The sequence below is a fragment of the Eucyclogobius newberryi genome, unplaced genomic scaffold (genome assembly GCF_026437365.1).
Source record: "Eucyclogobius newberryi isolate DKJ021-1_F unplaced genomic scaffold, fEucNew1.0.hap1 SCAF_2, whole genome shotgun sequence".
Taxonomy (NCBI): Eukaryota; Metazoa; Chordata; class Actinopteri; order Gobiiformes; family Gobiidae; genus Eucyclogobius; species Eucyclogobius newberryi.
In genome coordinates, this window is record NW_027315834.1 from 43,222,626 (window position 1) to 43,240,938 (window position 18,313).

The 18,313-nt window shown below is 39.2% G+C and overlaps 1 protein-coding gene across 2 annotated transcripts in view; it reads left to right on the plus strand.

The window, feature by feature from the left end:
• Positions 1-296: 296 nt before the first annotated feature.
• Positions 297-18,313, plus strand: part of rgs3a (regulator of G protein signaling 3a) — a 98,481-nt gene continuing 80,464 nt past the window's right edge. Inside the window, exons 1-8 of one of the 2 annotated variants that reach the window (XM_072453129.1) lie at positions 297-385; positions 1,050-1,100; positions 1,207-1,265; positions 1,343-1,437; positions 1,515-1,583; positions 2,871-2,931; positions 4,472-4,556; positions 12,958-13,025. In XM_072453129.1, coding sequence (XP_072309230.1) covers positions 307-385; positions 1,050-1,100; positions 1,207-1,265; positions 1,343-1,437; positions 1,515-1,583; positions 2,871-2,931; positions 4,472-4,556; positions 12,958-13,025 — 567 coding nt within the window. In that variant the 5' untranslated portion in view covers positions 297-306. Of the gene's footprint in view, positions 386-1,049; positions 1,101-1,206; positions 1,266-1,342; positions 1,438-1,514; positions 1,584-2,870; positions 2,932-4,471; positions 4,557-12,957; positions 13,026-17,918; positions 18,197-18,313 lie in introns of those variants that run through there. The other variant, XM_072453130.1, reaches the window with a different exon arrangement.

The following is an 18,313-nucleotide window of genomic DNA, read 5'->3' on the forward strand; positions in this document are numbered from 1 at the left end:
GTTCTGGTTATTGTGTGTCCCATTTCACCCAGAGGTGTGTTAAATAATCTGGTGTGCATGTCCAAACAAAGCAAACAATGAATTAGAATGTGTTATCATTAAATGTCATTTGTTTTGTGTGTTTTTGGTTGTACTTGCACTATGTCATGCATTTAATTACAACAGCTTATCTCCAAACCACGGCATCTTTCTATAGGAGTCCAACTACACACACTTAAATGCAGAGTCAACCTGATAGTAGCATCAAGTTACCCTTCTTCTCTTCTCCATAGCTGCGGAAGCCTCATTTGCTCTGCCTTCTCCAAAATGACCTGCCTCCGAGCTTACCTTCGAAATCACCCATCGAATTCATCAGCGACACCATCCCTTCTTCTCAGTACTCATGGTAAGAATGCTAGTCTTTCATTTGCATGTAACGTTTGTGTCCATGAGAAGCTCAGATAGAATATAAGTCAATTAAAAGCTTGAACAATTAACCGGATCACATGTGGGCTCAAATGAACTGTAAGTGCTTGGTCTTGTAATGAGCCTGACCCTATAAATTAATAAAACGTGCAGAAGGGTTCCATTTTTTCTTCTTCTTCTTCTTGTTATGACTCATTTTGCCTTACCTGGTGTGAGTGTGTGTGTTTTTTTGTTTCATTTTAGCAAAACCCCCGGGAGTATGAATGTTATTTGCCAGCTGCCTTTTCAAATACCTTTGTGTTAAGCTTGCCATGTTTCAACAGAGTTTCGAGAGCAGTCTCTTTACCCGAGCCAGCAGCACAAAGCTCAAACAAGTTTAATGTGGGAACGACAAATATCACTTCTACCCAGGGCGAAGGTGCCAGCAGCATTATTACAAAGCCGGCCTATACATTTTGGCACACTTTACTCATGAGCTGAATTCATCAAAAGAGCACAAAGCCAGTGTTAGCTGTAGCCATGTCAACTTCCAGAGTTCCACGACAGTCTAAGCAGTAGAGTTTGGGAGTAGAGAGAGACTATATACCGTACAGTTGAACCATTTCTGAACATGACATCATATAATTGCCATATGTGTTTTTCAGGTCAGCTTAAACTGTCCATAAATCATGATCACAACATACTTTTAGTCAGTGGTAAGTTGCAATTTCCAGATCCAGAGTATAAGGCCTACATTTGTAGTTCTAGTTGCATAAAATGTAGTGTAATGTATGTTTTATGATTTGTGTTTTTTGCTGTCAGTTCTAGAGGCAAAAGGGATATGCGAACAATATCAGGGACAATGTGACTCTTATGTGAAGGTAAGATAACATAACGATCTAAAACCTTTTTTCAAAAGTGATTCTGTTAGTTCAAATAACGTCTGTCCTGCACACAGGTTGGGATTGTCCCACCGACTGGACCAAAAGATAGACAGAAAACTCAAATGGTTCCTCACTGTGGGAACCCAATTTTCCTACAAACCTTTCACTTGTAAGGATTTGATCATATACAACATGATTGATATGTTTTGTTATTATTATGTTTTATTGTGTTTACTACTTACACAGTGTTGTCAGTGATGGTGCTCTTCCCAAGAGATTGCTCTTCACAATGTGGAACTCCGATACCAAGACAAGGTTTGCAATAATATATTTTTGGTGCAGATTTCACAGCTAATCAATTAGATTAGAAATAGTTTTTTGTTTTATTTTGGAAATGTGTGTTTGAAAGTATTAACGTTTTTAAAAAGAGCCTACCAAATGTGTGCCTTGCAGGATTTGTGAATTGCAGTATTTAAATCTGGCTGGTTGAAGTTTAAGCTGCAGTACGTCAAACTAAGAAAACTATATATGCTAGGAAATCATAAAATGTTCAGTTTTACGTCGACATTTTAATGAGATACAGTAAACTGCAATCAAGATTTTCATGACTTGAATTCTATAAATATTTCAGGATAGTTTCTGGGGCACATATGTGATATGTGATTTATATAACATTAGTAAACTGTTAAGACACACTTTAACCAAATGTTCACTGGCATCAAATAGAAAAATACCACCAAATACATAATCCCCATGTTTGATAAAGCTTGTGCTGGTGTACAAGTAGCCTATTTGTGAGTGGATTTTTTTTTTAAATTTAGTTCTACATCCTTTAAAAAGTAATTTAAAACATCGCAGGGCACATGAACTTATTTAAAGACTAGTTAGACTTTTTTCTTTGGAGGTTGTAGCGTTAATGTGAAATCTTTTTTATGTTGTAGAATACATTTTGATTTTTGTTGGATTTAATTAACTGCCGTAACAACAATGCAATTCTGTATTTATTTTATAAAACAAATCCAATTCTAAAAATACTACAACTGAATTGGTTCATTAATAAACCAAGATTTATACACAATAATACTACGTTCAGAAAGGGTGGCCTTCAGTCTCAAGTCAATTATTCTCATTTTACAGTAAGTAAGCTAAACTAATGTTACTGATTGTAGCTTTAGCTGGGTCGCAGAGAATCTATACATCCTACTAAAAAACCTTTCCAGCTTCGAGGAAACTTGTCACTGGCTCCTGTTTTTTTGCACAAGATTTACATCAGCTGCTACATATTTCCTGTCCAGCATGAAGTAGTCGAGAGCAGTTTTTCCCATGTATAAATAATTAAACACCCCAACTGCAACCAGTCATGCCTGCAATTCCAACTTTAATGCTGTTATGCTTGTTACACATTCCCACTGATTCTGGTATTTAGTAAAGTACAATTTATATCTATGGAAAGACCATCTATCCATTGTGATTCCTGATATAAGATAGATGGATAGCTTTATTCATCCAAACAGATATTGATTTGCAAAGCCAACTTGACAGGTAAAAATAGCTAATATCAGGATAACACAGTCTTTAAGTTGTGCGATGTTTTTCTTTCAGGGTCAGCATGCTGTTGGGATGCATGAGCTTTGGTGTGCGTTCTCTAATGAACCCAGAAAAGGTACATTTTTAGCACTCCTTTTCGTATGAATTCATGCATTAGAGCAGGGATGTGAATGAGTCAGTGACCTTTATAGTTTAGAGTAACACTTTGGGGTTTCCAGTGTTATAGCTGCACATCAGTTCTGCCTCCTGGACACTGAGTCATTTACTCCACTGAAATGTTTGAGGTCACTATTTTGTTTTAAGCTATTATTACATTTGAATTGAAATGTTTTGTTTTTTTAATATAATCTTTTTAATTTCTTCTACCTCACGGTTGAGTATATCCTTTTATCCATTGTATATTTTAACTTTTCATGCTCAAAACCTTCACACCCCCCTTAATTCCATTATTCTGAAAGTGAAATTTGGAAAGCTGCTATTCATAATCATGTACAAAACAATAAATAGATAAAAACAAGTTTGATATTTCAGTTAATTGCTATGTTGAGTATATTCTGTTCCTCTTGCTTTTTACAACAATGCATTTGGTTTTCCTGCTTACTGCGTTTCCTATATCACATCGTCCAGCTGAACTAAGACCAAGAGTGTTATGGTCCCTCGGTTCAGATGTGCAGGGGTAATATTGAATGATGGTGTAAAGCTCTCTGACTTTCAGGACAAATTCTCTCCCCTCCCCCTTCGTCTATTCAAGCCCCCGCCCATCCTCGCGCTTGTCCCACAGCCTGCAGAAATCTGTCCACTGACATAAGATGCTTTTAAACAGAGATTATTGTCACTGTCCATAGCATCACATCATTTAGTACAAAAGAGGGGGAGGTCTTTCTCTCCCTGCTGCTTTGCTGTAAAGTGATGGACAGACATAAGTGCAAAGGCACAAACCGTTATGCCGGTTTTGCAGGAATTTGTCCACATCAACAGGATTATAGGACAGGTTGTCGCTGCTGTCACACAGGAGTACTGAATACAGTGCACATACAGGAAATAATCATCCCAGTGAAGCTAGAAGAAGTCATCTGGCTTAGAAGTGCAGAATTTAGCTGCAGCTACACTATGCTGTGTGTGTATGCCATGCATGCCCTGAGGGTCTGTCCAGTGTTTGTTAGTGTAGATCTTGCCCTGATATCCCACAGTCATTTCAAATTGCAGTCTCATTAAGGAACAAATCCCCAAGATCTTAAGATTAAGATTAAGATATTCCTTTATTGTCCCACATGGGGAAATTTCATTGGTGCAACGCAGGTAGATACAAAGGTAGATACAGAAGAACAGATCACTTATAGGAAGTCTGAAAAACACTTTCAGTAGAAGATCTCCTATAAATAAACAAAAACTCCCATAGACAAATAAATAAATAAACACATAAATACCATTGCATGTGATCCCGACAGTAATTGCACATGAATATGTGTCACGACAGCACATAGATTGCACATGAATTTCACAGTAATTGCACATGAATTCCAACAGCAATTGCACATATGACAGAATTGCACATCAGTATTAGGTTAGGTCAGTATTGCGAGTGTTCAGTACTTATAGTTTATGTGGGATTTACTTTTATGTACCAGAGTTAGACATTGTTTTGTATGTTGTAGGAGTGTGAAGGGTGGTACTACTTACTTGAAGAAGACCTAGGATGCAAGAAGCATCTCAAAGTTCCCACACCACACATCAAAATAGGTGAGTGTCTCATATACATTTATTACTATAGTTATATTAACCTTTATTTAAACAGGAAAGTCCAGTTGAGATGACTAATCTCTTTTGCAAGGCAGTCCTGGCCAAGACAGCAGCATTCACACATTTAGACAGTCACAAATATATGGTCCCTGAAAACAGTAATACTTTGAAGAGAAAAACAACTTCCAAATTAAAGCCGTGGTAGCCGCCTCCCGCACGACCGCCTTCCCGCCTGTTCATGTTTTCTGCTGCGTTTTGCGGTATACCAAACGATGCTCAATAATTCACCGTTGATGATTGCGTAGTTTGCGATTCAAATAGTAGTTTGTTCTGACAAATTGCAAGATCGTGCTGAACGCAGACCTGAGCAGGGAGAAAGACAGAGAGCCTCTGTGACCCGGGACATTTCATTAATGTTGTTGTTGTTGTTGTTGTTGTTTTATGGCGGTTGGCATCCAATTGTTGCATTACCGCCAGACTTTATTCCTTAGACTTTGTCGTAGTCCTAAAAGTTCTTCTTCCAGTGCTTTGACTTCCAGTGCTTTGACAAAGCCCAAGAGGTCATGAGATGCTAAATGGGAGTCGGAGTGATGGGGGTCTGCTTGTGGGGAGTCAGAGTGATCGGAATGACGAGATGGGGGTGGGGGTGGTCTCCTGTCCTCGCCCAGTCTCGTAGACGCACGGCTACCAAGCAGCGACATCAGTGGACATATTAAAGCCTATAGAATGAAGCCTGAAGAATAAAGCTGTACGGTGGAAGCACCGAACGTCAAAGAAGGAGAGGAAGATGAAGAAGAGTCTCCCTGGAATAAATCCGGTTGGTCTCTGAAACAACAACAACTATTCTAGTCACAAAGACATATCATGACCTCATGGGCTTTGTAACACCAAAGCAATGGAAGGAGTACTTTTACGGACTACGACAGAGTCTGAGGACAAAGCACTGGAAGTCAAGGAACTGGAAGAAGAACTTTTAGGACTACGACAAAGTCTAAGGAATAAAGTCTGGCTGTAATGCAACACTCGGATGTCAACTGCCATAAAACAACAACAACAACAACAACTCTGTCGTAGTCCGTAAAAGTACTCCTTCCATTGCTTTGGTGTTACAAAGCCCATGAGGTCATGATATGTCTTTGTGACTTGTCGTAGAATAGTTGTTGTTGTTTCAGAGTCCGACCGGCTTTATTCCAGGGAGACCCTTCTTCATCTTCCTCTCCTTCTTTGACGTCCGGTGCTTCCACCGTACAGCTTTATTCTTTAAGGCTTCATTCTTTAGGCTTTGATACTTCCACTGATGTCGCTGCTTGGTAGCCGTGCGTCTACGAGACTGGGTGAGGACAGAATGTTTAGGGGGTCAAAAATACCCGAGTTGTGGCAGAAATAATAAAGTCTAAAGAATAAAGCCTAAAGAATAAAGTCTAAAGAATAAAGTCTAAAGAATAAAGCCACAAGAATAAAGCCAAAAGAATAAAGCCTAAAGAATAAAGTCTAAAGAATAAAGTCACAAGAATAAAGCCAAAAGAATAAAGCCTAAAGAATAAAGCTTAAAGAATAAAGTTTAAAGAATAAAGCCACAAGAATAAAGTCTAAAGAATAAAGAATAATGATTCTAATGCTGATGCAGAAATATCATGGATTCCGCATTATGTTTGGAATCTGATATCCAGCTGGCCAGGGCTCAGAAAGAAAAGGTTATTGCGGTTCTCTTTGATGTGGAGAAGGCGTACGATATGGAAGGATGGGCTCCTCATTAAGTTGCGTAAGTGTGGTGTGAAGGGAAAACTGTTTAACTGGGTTAGGAGCTTTCTGTCTGGCCGGCGTATTCAAACCAGAGTGGGCGCAGCTTACTCTGGGGTCTATGAGGTAGAGAATGGGATCCCGCAGAGGAGTGTGTGCAACCCTATTTTGTTCAATGTTATGATTAAGGACATCTTTGACGACGTGGATGGGTCTGTTGGAAGGAGCCTTTATGCCGATGATGGCGCACTATGGGTGAGAGGCAGAAATCTCAGATTTTTATTAGGCGAAACTGCAAGGAGCAATACAGCAAGTGGAGCAGTGGACTCTGAATTGGGGGTTTAAACTGTCTGTACAGAAGTCTCACAAGTGATTTGTTTCTTCAGTGGGCATAGGGACGTCTCACTTAGACTGCATGGGCAGGTACTCAAACAGGTCAGGGAAGTCAGGTTCTTGGGGGTCACCTTTGACAAGGGGCTTAGTTGGCGACAGCACAGTAATATGGTCAGTGGTAAATGCAAAAAGGTGAATAACTTTCGTTGTCTATCCGGCCAGGACTGAGGGGCCAGCAGAAGGTCAAAGTATTTATCGGGCTATCATGAGGGCAGCTATTGTTTATGGCTGTATAGCCTACATGTCTGTGGCTGAGACTTAACTTGAAGACACTTGATGTGGAGGAAGCTCAGGACTTGCGCATCTGTTGTAGGGTTTTTAGGACCTCCCCTGTCTCGGCGCTGCAGGTTGAGTTGGGAGAATTGCCGTTACGGCTCCAGAGGCAAGAACTTCTGTTGGCTTACTGGGTGAATGTGCAAGGTCATACAAGCTTGCACCCGGTAAGGGAATTTCTCAGGGATGATGGGGGACAGAATGAGGCTGACTGTATGGTTTTTGGCTGGGTAGGAAATGCGAAAGCGCGGCTTGCTTGGGTTGGTGATCTAAGTTTGAGCCCTTCGGTGGCTTTGTCAACTATAGCTCCTTGGAAATTTGTTCCGGCTCCTGTTTATATTAGCTTGCATAGCAAACTTAAAGGAGTCACTGGGATTTTGAAAAAAGGTGTGTATTGCCAGGTGTGTATTACTCGTCAAAGGTAACTCTATCAATGGTCAAAGTTTCATGTGCTTAAGCGTTTCATGTTTTTTCTTTTCTGAACTAGTCGGCACTGTTGCGACGGGTGTTCTCGCAAGCTCCATTTTATTCGAGTTCGGGCCGAGCCGATCGCGTCTATGTCTCCATGTGTGACTTTCATCAATGTTCAGGTGGCAAAATGACCATGAATAATAATAATAATAAGAAACCTGGCAAGAACCAAGACTCGTCGCATTCAATTCCATCGCATTCCATTCCATGAAATGGCTCGAGCTAATAATAAGAAACCAGGCAATAACAAAGACTCGTCGCATTCCATTCCATGGAATGGCTCGAGCCGATTAAAAATAAAACTATAAAAATGTTTTGGTTTTAAAAGCATAATTTGTTATCTATTATAAGTTTAATCATAGTTTATATTAGTCTGACATAACATAATAATTGTAACTATTTATTATGCAAGACCATAATGCATCACCATGTGAATAAAACAATTGTTTATGTGCCAATGGTGAATCAGGCTGTGCCAGGCATGTGCCTGTAAGTACTTATCAGTGGTTAGATTGGGAGATGATTGTATTTGGAGCAAAGGAAGGATTAAAGAAAGATGGAGGGATTGAAGAGAGCAAATGAGGAAACATGGAGAGAGTTAGAAAGAGGGAGGGGTCAGGATGAAAGACCAGCGCGTCACACAGACACGAGGGAGTGAGAGAGGGAGCACAGGCTGTACTGCCTGCTGCCCCCCCACACACACACCTCACACACTGACACAATTGTTTGTAAACCTACTTCTCTTCTATGAACCTCTGAGAGTCTGCTATGTTTCTCCTCTGCTCATGTGTGCTTTCTGTGCTGGTGGATGCTGTTGTTGGACGAGTGTGTGCTGGAGTAATGACTCTCTGTGCCTCTCATAAGGGCAGCCTAGCTTAGGTGAGTACTTTTTATGTTATAACTTGTATAATATACCTTTTACACATTTTGACTAGAGTAGACAATTTAACAGTTGTGACATTTTACTCATCATTATCATTAAATGTTAGATGTAATTGTGCTCTGTGTAGGGGGAGTTTAATGAAATCGTGTTCACGTATCTTAGTAGTTTTGCTTTGCTTGTCGCACTTTATTTTTAATTTTTCCACTAAATTGCTGATATTCCATATCAGTGTAGCATATAAGACATTAGCCAACCCACAAGCAGTTAAAAGTGCTCAGCTGAGCCAAACTAATCTGCCTCATGCAACTTTAAAATGAGTTTTATGCTCTTGTAGATGAAACGTGAGTGGAGCATCCGACTGAATGAGACACCCCAAACTCAAAAGCTTTCCATATCTCAAAAATAGAAGCTTGACTTTTTATATTTTATATCTTTGTTCACAGGCTTATTATTATATAATATTTAGCAATTAAGAACTCAGTACACAATAAGTATTAATGGCTTTTGAGTTTATGTACGTTTCCAGTGGTAACAGTGGCCCACTACTGTCCCATCTGATACATGTGTGTTAGTGTGTGGATGTGGGAGGGGGGGGGCTGAATACTCGTGCATGCACTTCTGTGATGCCAGCTGGCTGAATGTAGGCCATGAAACACTGCTGTACAGTGGCATGTACTAACGAGGCAATGGCCAAAATCACATGCATAACCCAGTGTCTGTTGTGGGACACTTTGTCTGGCTGCAGTCCCAGTATTTTTGGCAAGTTTATGTATTTATTTTCTTTCCTGCATTTTTAACATCTTGTGCCTCAGACGTCTTTCATATTCTATGATATATTTGACATTCATTTACCAGAACATCCCCCGTTGTAATGCATTTAATGCCTTTTGCCAATGATTGACAGTCCAAACACAAAGCAGCTGGCATGTTTGGACACACCAAGATGTGTTAAAAAAACGGAAGATGTAGTTAAAAAATGCCTGTGGAGCGAGAACACATCTTTTAGGAAATGTGTTCTTCTGGTTTAGATATTGCAATTGAACCCTGATGCCAACAGATCCATTAGCTGGGCTATCACATATTGTTTTTTGTTGTAATATCTGTAATATCTATAAACATAAACAACTTTTTTCATTATGTGTACATCAAAGGTTTTTTAATTGTAAATAAGTTGCATTATATATATTAACAGTAACATTTGATGTTCATCTGAGAACACAGAAAATTCCTACACAAATTACTTTTGAATAAAATGTATTTTTTATGATTACCGGTATGTTGTTATTAATTTTGATTGTTAAATGACAGTTTTTATAGCCTCTAGCCCCATTGTTACTTTGACAGAGATGCCTCACGTTTATAACAAACCCTATCAACCAAGCATTGACAGCTAATTACACTGTCGGACAAAAAGGCTGCCGTCTTAACTTGGCGTAACGTGACTTGAGAGGTTGAAATTGAAATTAGGCATTGACTGACAGCCGAACACAATCTCTAAGATGGAGTGACAGAGCAATTACTGTTATTTTTTATGCTACAAATTTTGTATGATGTCCTTGAGGCTTTTTGTTATTACATAAAACCATAGTGATTGTACAGGCTGTTGTTATCATGATGTTTTTATAGATGATAGCTGCAGTCTTTTCATTAATTAAACAGATTCAGGATTCAGAAAGAGCTCATCTGTGCTTACATGGACAAACTCCTGACCCGTGGTGACATGTACGCGTGTGCGCCATCACCATGCCTAATGCATCCCTCTCAATGTGGGTCAGGTACTCTGTTCGTGAGCCACAGAAAAAAGAGGAGCGATCCTGTGTGTCTAATTTGCATAATATCATTGTTGTTTACTAGTGTTTACATAAATGCAGATTGCTCTGTACAGTAAGCACATGTGGAAAATAGCCAAAAAACTGTCAGCCTTTTCCAGATGGCAGACTGCCGCTTCAAAACACCAGATTAAAATGTAGTGATTAACTTATAGGCAAAGGGGGTTGGGTTTATTACTCCCAAAGCACTATTGGTGCTTGCACAAAGCAAGACATTTACAATCCTGTGACATAGTTTACTGGTTAGATAAATATGCTTGCTCATTCTGAAGGGTAACTCTGACTCCAGGCTCATGTCCTTTTGATTTAAAGATAATTTCTTGACCTAACATCTTATACTCAAGGTTGTTCAGGGGATGTGCTGCTTCAATTCTTCGACATTATCTGATATGTCAGGTCAGAATTGCACGAGAATACGAGAAACAAAATAGGAATGATATTTTGATGTAGATACAACTTATCTTTCTTTACAGAACATACATCCAAGAGTAATTCAATTCTATATATGTAGTTCCTATATATTAAAAGGGTAAATTAATTAATCGATCTTTGAAACTTTATTTGTGTTGCAATTTTCATAGCTGATGCACAAAGTGCATCACACACGAATTACGTAAGCAAGAGATAACAAAAAAAACGTATTTATCATTGAAAAATAAAGCGTCTAGTTTCCCTGTGGCAACTTTGAATAATTCATATATTGACAGCAAAAGCAGTTTTTAAATAGAATACTTAATACTAACTTTGTCTGTGTGCGTCATTGTAACTTTATTTATGACTCCTATTTGCCTTGCATTCATTCATCTACCTTTGGCAGTGTTTTTCTTTAAAAACACTTGCTAACTGTTGCTCTCATTTCTAGATGCATTATTTTTCTTCTTCATATATTACTCAAATCCCCCTTACAAATCATTATGGACAGGCATGCAACACTTTGACAACAGAGAGCACAAAATCCTTCCTGGCTGTCTAAGCTGTCAAGGCAAATGAACTCCATTCCCACCGTTGTCTCCACTGTTTGGGAATCTTTCTTTCCGAGTGCTAACCAATATGCTCTGCTCATTTTAATTAATTTTTGTATTTCTACCTAGATAAAAACTCAATGAGAGAAACTATTTTGCATGAGTACCTATGTCCATGTCAAGTAAGTTCCCATTTAGTTCCCTAAACCCCACGGGGGCAGCTGCAACAGGAGTAATAGAGGAATGTTTTTAGTTTTTATTTGATGTATACATTATAAATCCAAAATGTAATTGATATTGCCAAAGTGTTTCAAACTCAGTTGAAGTTGCTCCCTCCTTCCTGGCTTTAGCTGCATCTCCATCAAGTGTTTATTTGTTTGTGGGTGACATTAGAAGAAAGGCGCAAGTGCTGCTATGAGGGACTTGGGCAAACTCAAGGGTTTTTTATGTTCTGGAAGTCTTTAACAAGTCTGGCTAATTCAACTGCTGGAAAGCTGTTCCAGACAGAAAAAAAACCTTTTTTAATTTATTTAATTTTGCAACATTCTTGATCACTTTTCTTCTGAAGCCCACTTGTGTATACTTTTCCCACTGTTTGTGCTGACTTTTCCTTCCTTTCACTCGTTTGTGTGTCACTCATGTTTTTCATCTTTCTCCTGCGTTGATGTCCTACCCGCACAAAAGGCTCCTCTCCTGGGCTTGGTGCCAGCCAGGTTAGTTTCTCCATTATATGGACCCCCTGGAGCTCTCAGATTCACAAATTGACAGGTTTGAAAAGGCCTTAAGTTTACCCTGGTAGCTGCGGCTCTGGGAATACACTGTGTAACTTCAAATAAAAGGCCTGAATTAATAAGCGCAGACCACATCTTATGTCCTGTGTCCCTTGACTTCTTAATGCATTTTTAGAGTTTTCTTTGAAATGTTTCACAGTTGAGATTAACCGACACTTAAGTTATCTACAATTTAAATTGTAAAATGTGCCTATATAATGATTGATTAACCTAACAACATCAACTTTGTTTGAAATGTGTCTACTCTTATATTGCTTTGAGTTACATTTAGCTTTAATATAATAATCCAAGACAAGAAGTTACTGCAGGACAAATCTGGTCATATTCAGATCATACCCGTCTTCTTGAAGGTCTACAGAAGGTTACTGATCCAGCTGCACTTGTTCTAGACAGTCTTGCCTGGTGGGTAGGTTTGGAAAATGACATTCCTCACACTTGATTGAAAATGATGGCAAAGCTTCTCTCCTGTGGTGATGAGAGCAGGATTGTGAAGATGAGTATAAAAACGGATGGCACAGTAAAACACATGCAAGTGAAAATGGGATTGCTCAAACTCTGAAATGAAAAGCCCAGACTAAGGTAGACAGATGCAAACAGAGGGAAGAGGACAAAGGGGAATGAAATCTGTGGCCCAAAGCTGAATGCTGCCTTTATGAGCTATAGTTAAAAGGACTCCGAGGCGTGAGTCCCAGTAACCATAGTAACCTGTGAGGAGCCCTGTGACGGACGGATAATAGAGTGAGAGAGGAGTTCCTTCTCCCTCCTCCTCACTTGTTCCCACTGCACTCTTCTGTCGGCCAGTTTGGTGAATTCTCACATCTTATGGGATTTTCCTTGACTGGGCTGGCATGTTTTTCCTTTTATCTACAAGTTTGAAACACAGCCTGCCGATCACTGCTCCAAACAACTGTCTTTTGTAATTGCTTTTTTTTTTGTTTTTGGAAATTTTATGGACTCCAAAACTTGTTTGAAGACTTTTTTGTTCATTTTTGTTGGCACAGAAGAAAATGTGCTCCAAAGGCACTGTCTCAGCCCGTGACTCTTTTGTCTACGTTTCAGAGGCCGTGCTGTCAAACCATGGTGCTACCTACGAGACTATCGACCCAGAGAATATGCAATGCTTAACAGTAAGTCATATCATTATTTTGTATTTCTATTTAAGCAGCAGCTGGAAGTCATATCATATCATTATTTTATTTTAGTATTGATCCATTTTATGTAAAATATTGTTGGTTAAAGTTTTAATACCTTTTTACGTAACCTTTTTATTTAAATTTTTATTTGGTGCATGTGTAAGGGAGAATATGATTATATAAAATAAGTATGGTTGACCTGTGACATTGAACAATCTCATCATGCATAAACATCGCTTCAGAAAGAGTTTCATGTCACACATTCTCAGCAACAATAACAACTAAGTGAATCATGATTTTGAGCTTTGAGCAGTGAATGGTCAAATATGTAATTTCCTCTCATTCATCTGGTGCTGCATGTTTCTTTGTTTTTATTTTTTATTTTGCACCTTGTGAAGTTATATAAACCAACAATGAAATCTTAAGCCTTTTAAGATTTAGAGCAAAAAAGTATATTGCTTTCATAGCGATACAATTTATCAACATTTTTAAATGTTGATTCTTTCGGTTTGTTAATTCTTTACTCGTTTTATTTTACCATTTCACATGGAAAAATATAAATTGTAGCTTAAAAGGTTGTTTTCTCAAGATGCATTTTTCTCACACTCTGACCCAAGGATCACCACAAAATGTTTCTAAAATGTTTTTTTTCATTCACCCGTAATGTCTTATTGCGTATCTTTATTAAGAGAGTATTGAAAGTACTTATGTATTTAAAGTAGAGTGGGAAGTATTTTAAGTAGTAATTTATATAAATTAAGTGTAAATGAAATATAGTGATAATTTTGATTATGTTTTAAGTGTTTAAGATAAGATAAGATAAGATAATCCTTTATTATTGCATGTCAATTGGGTTAGCGTGATAAATTAGCCTGATGTAGTTCCAGTTTTTGCCCCACAGTTAATTGTGAAGTTATCCATGAAAAATAAACATAGATCAACATTGGCCATTTAAATGATAGGTCAGTGAACAGGGTTGGCTACTATTGCTTTTATATTTAAAACTACATTTAAATGAGTATTTTTTTATGTATTCCATTCTGAATCTGCTAAATCTTATTATTGTTCTGAAACACTAAAATTTTAAAAAATGCCATTACACAATTAATGTTTAAAAAATCAAGATGTTATACCATTATGGACCACTCCTGGACCAATGAGGGATTGATTGAGGGACATAATTGTATTATTCATTTGTGGCAACCTCGCAGAACCACCGGGCATTAAAAGATGTAATCAAAAGAAAATGTTTTAGTTACCTATTTTTGATTTCAAGAATGTTTCAGCATCAAGCCTTTGCCCTTGCCTTTTCAACGAGAGAGCAGACATTTACTTGACTTGCTGACACTGACTCAAGTCTCATTTACTTAACCTGACTGACATAGTAACGAGTAAACAACCTGACTTTGGGTTATCCACCACTTCTACACCATACAATTTGTTAAAGGCTGTTTTCCTCCATACTTCCGCCACCTCTTGCTTTTGTTCCTTTCTTCCTCTTTATCTGTGTCTGAATCGGAGGAATGGGGATTGTGAGTTTGTGTGGCGCTGTCTCAGGGGAGCCTTCAGCGAGGGAGAGGGACAAATTCATAAATTGGAGGAGAATTGAAACCTTTTTTAGACTTTCTCTTCTGTCCTCTGTTGGTTTTCTTTACAGACCACTGCCTCTTCCTTTTACAGCTGTGAGTCTGTTTGTTTTCCTCTGTCTTTCTATCCTGTGACCATGGGCCTCTTCATGCAGAAACCTCGTGCCCACCGAATACTACTTTTAATCATGTCCTTGTGCACGATTGGATTGGTTTTCATGGAGTTTTGGGTCCTGCATTATACGAGATAGTTAGAAAATCTGAAATGGGTCTTTAAACATTAAAAAAAAAAATCAGTAATAACCACTGCCCTAATCTTAATTTGAACCATTTGTGTCTAATGTCTGTAGAAGCAAATTGTGAGTCTGAATGGACATATTGAACTGACTTGCACAGATTTAGCTTATTTAGCTTTAGCTGGGTTGTTTTACTGGTGAGTCTTGTAAATTAACCCAAGACACTTTCTGGGTTTAAATATGTGTAATTGCACAATTTAGAGTTTGCTGCAGCTGCTTTAAGGTACCATTTCTAGCTACAAGGCAAAATAATATGTGCTGAGCCTTTTGTTGGAGATGTTTTGCTTTTTTGTGTTTATTAACTTAAAAATAAATAAATAATTATCTGTAATAATTAACAGTACCATTCAAATTGGAGGTATTCATATTTATTTGATGGTTTGTTTTGACTTATGTTCCATACTAAAAAAAGGACCCAGCCAGTACCTATATGATATGAACGGCAGACTTTGTTGTTGCTCTGCACCAACACAAACTTTAGTCGATGAATGTAAGTAGCAGTTGGTTTCACTCAGGAGAAAGTGCCCTGCATCTCTTTGCCTGTCACCTATCATCCAAACTGGCCTCTGTGAAAATGGGTCTGACACTTGTATCTGATTATAAAGATGGGAAGTAAGTTTGAGGTGAGCCAAACAGAGGAGAGAGAAGTTAGATTGTTTGGCTTGTGCTCCAGAAAGAATGAATAATGGTTATGGATGTATAGGCACAAATATCCCTGTGTGAATATTCAGGCCTGTTGCTGCTTTGGTTGCCCCATTTCCTGCTCAGTGCAAAGTGTATGATCGTTGGCCTTTGGTGAGATGCACTTTTCCTTCCTCCAGTCGTCTGCGGCTCAGGTGTGTTAGTGGGTCATCTTTTAATCACGCCCTCAAGCCAAACAGTGAAGCCAGCATTACTCACAATGACTGTCCTATTCAGAGTGAAACACTACTATCTAAAGTTGTGGCATACAGTAAAGGCATACTGCATGCTTTTTTATTTTTCTAGAATGTTATACTTGTTTTTTGTTTTGTTTGTTATTGGCCGTGTTTAAATATCTCAAGATTTAAGAACACTACAATAGACATCTGCCATACCAACTTGTAAATGGAAGCTAAGAAGGGATGGGTTAATACTTGGATGGGAGACTGCTGGAATATCAGGTGCCACAGTGGGGTGGTAGTGCACACAGTCATTGTGTCCTTGGGCAAGACACTTAACCCACCTCGTTTCCAATATCCAAGTATGAATTAGAGTTTGTTTTTTGAGAGTGCATGCGGAACAAGGGATGAAAATTTCATGGCTTCAATCCGGTGTGTTAACAGCATGTATATGATGTATTTATTATCATATGCTGTCCCCACCAAACAAACAAATCATAATATTACTAACAGTGATGCAATTAGTGATAAATGTAATGGATATTGTGTTTTTATCTTTCTGATGTAGCACTGACCTGTAGCCTTGAACTTGGCTTAAACACATTCTTTCTTCTTCATTGGGCTTTGTGAAAGCTTTATCTGCTTTGTTGCAAGAGAAAGATTGGTAAAGAGCACAGACCTCATGCTACTAAACACCAGATTGGCTTCGTCTGGCTCTGAGACAAGCTTTTGGAACTTGTCTTTCACTCCTCTCCCCAAGACAGGCTTTATACTCCCCCTTTCATTGGTTGTCCTAATCCGTTCCTGTGCTTATTTAGAGGGGAACAGCTCTGCATGAATGAGACAGAAAGTGTTTTTTTGTAAGTTTGACGGGTAACCCTCGCCCCTTTGAAAAGACAAACAAGAAAAAGCTGCCATTACTGCCAGCATAAAGGCATCTTAAGACAACGACCGCTTCTGGGGCTTTACTACTATTGTTTAGTCTAGTGTGGTGTCACCTTCCCCTTTTCCCTTATTTCATAGCATGAACTAATGAGCCAAAAACCCAGCAGTAAATAAGAGAGGCGGGCTGGGAATTCATGGGGTTGTCAGGGGTTAGATTGGCCACAGTGGTACTTCTAAATGAACTTTTTCTGCTTTGCTTCTTCGGTGCTTGCAGCTGTATAGTAAAATTACCACCACTTCCCCATCGATAGCCTAAATGAAAATACAAATGTAAGTCATGCTTTGTTAAGAGAAAGAGGAGTGGAGATTGTCAGAGTTCACAGACCTGTGTTTCCGTGTTGTGTGAGAGCGGTGGAAATGGAGGGGGAGGCCGCTGAAAGGAAAAGCAGAGGAAATATGGAAGTACATATCATAATAAACAAGTAAAATGTCTGGATGGAGACCTGGGACTATGGGAACTGAGGTATAGCTTGGCTGTTGAAGTATGTGATGCTTTCTAATTGTGTCTACCAAAACAATACCATTGTTTTGTTGTGGACTAGTTTCATTCAAACAATGTGATCTTCAATGGCATCTGAAGTTTATAGCTGTTTTAGTTTTGGCAAATGTAAACTTTTTTCGCACTCATTCACACACGTCTCACTCATGCCACCTGCATTAGTCACATAATCACTACTGAGTAAGAACAGGAGGACCTCTTCCAACCTAATAGTGTGGACTCAGGAAGCAAACTGGTCTTATCGGGAATAGACACACAAAGTTGTCCTGGCCGTGTGATGGCGAAGTCAGCCTTAGTGCTTGTGTGTATGTGCGTGGCGGTGGGAGGCACTTCCTCCCATTCTTCTGCTGTTAGAGAGTTCCCATGAGCACCCTGCCAGCAACGACACTGTGGCCTGAGCAGGCCGAACCAGCACTAGTCTCGCCCAAACAACGCCGGAGCACCACTGCAAAACAGCTGATGTGGCGAGCTGCTGCAATTCGCCATTGGAAGAATACATCGCCAAATAACGGATGCTAGGAAGTAAACTTGGAAGATATCGAAGGATGGATGAAGCTTAATGAGACCACAAAAAGGCATTTCTTCTGATGTTGGAGAACAACATCTGAATGGACAATTTTGCAAAAGAATACTTTTGACGAGAAGTAAGAGAGAAGAGGAGAACGATTTTGCAATATTCTGGACATTTTCAAGTAGTTTTCAGTAAAGCTAGATTAGCTTCCTGGGTTTAGTTGCAATGATCCATAACACGCTGAAGTCCTCAGGAACACCAGAACACAGTCCGAAAGTGTCCCACTCGGCTGCCCGTAGGAGGCTGTGGAGGTACTCGGGCTGCAGGGGGGCTGGTCCTGTGGAAACCCAGCGGCACAGTGTCTGCGTCCTGTCTGCTGATCTGAACGGAGCAGGAGGAGGAAGAGGAGGTGTAGTGCACACGATTCATGGGCTGTGCCACCTTTGCATCGGATGTAGACTGCCCCAGGTGTGTCTGCGCTGCCAAAATGGGGTCACAAGGAGGGTAGAGGAAGTTGTTTCAGCTTTGGGAGTATTAAAAATTAAGCAGGACAGTTGTATCCATGCACTCTTCTATAATTTATCA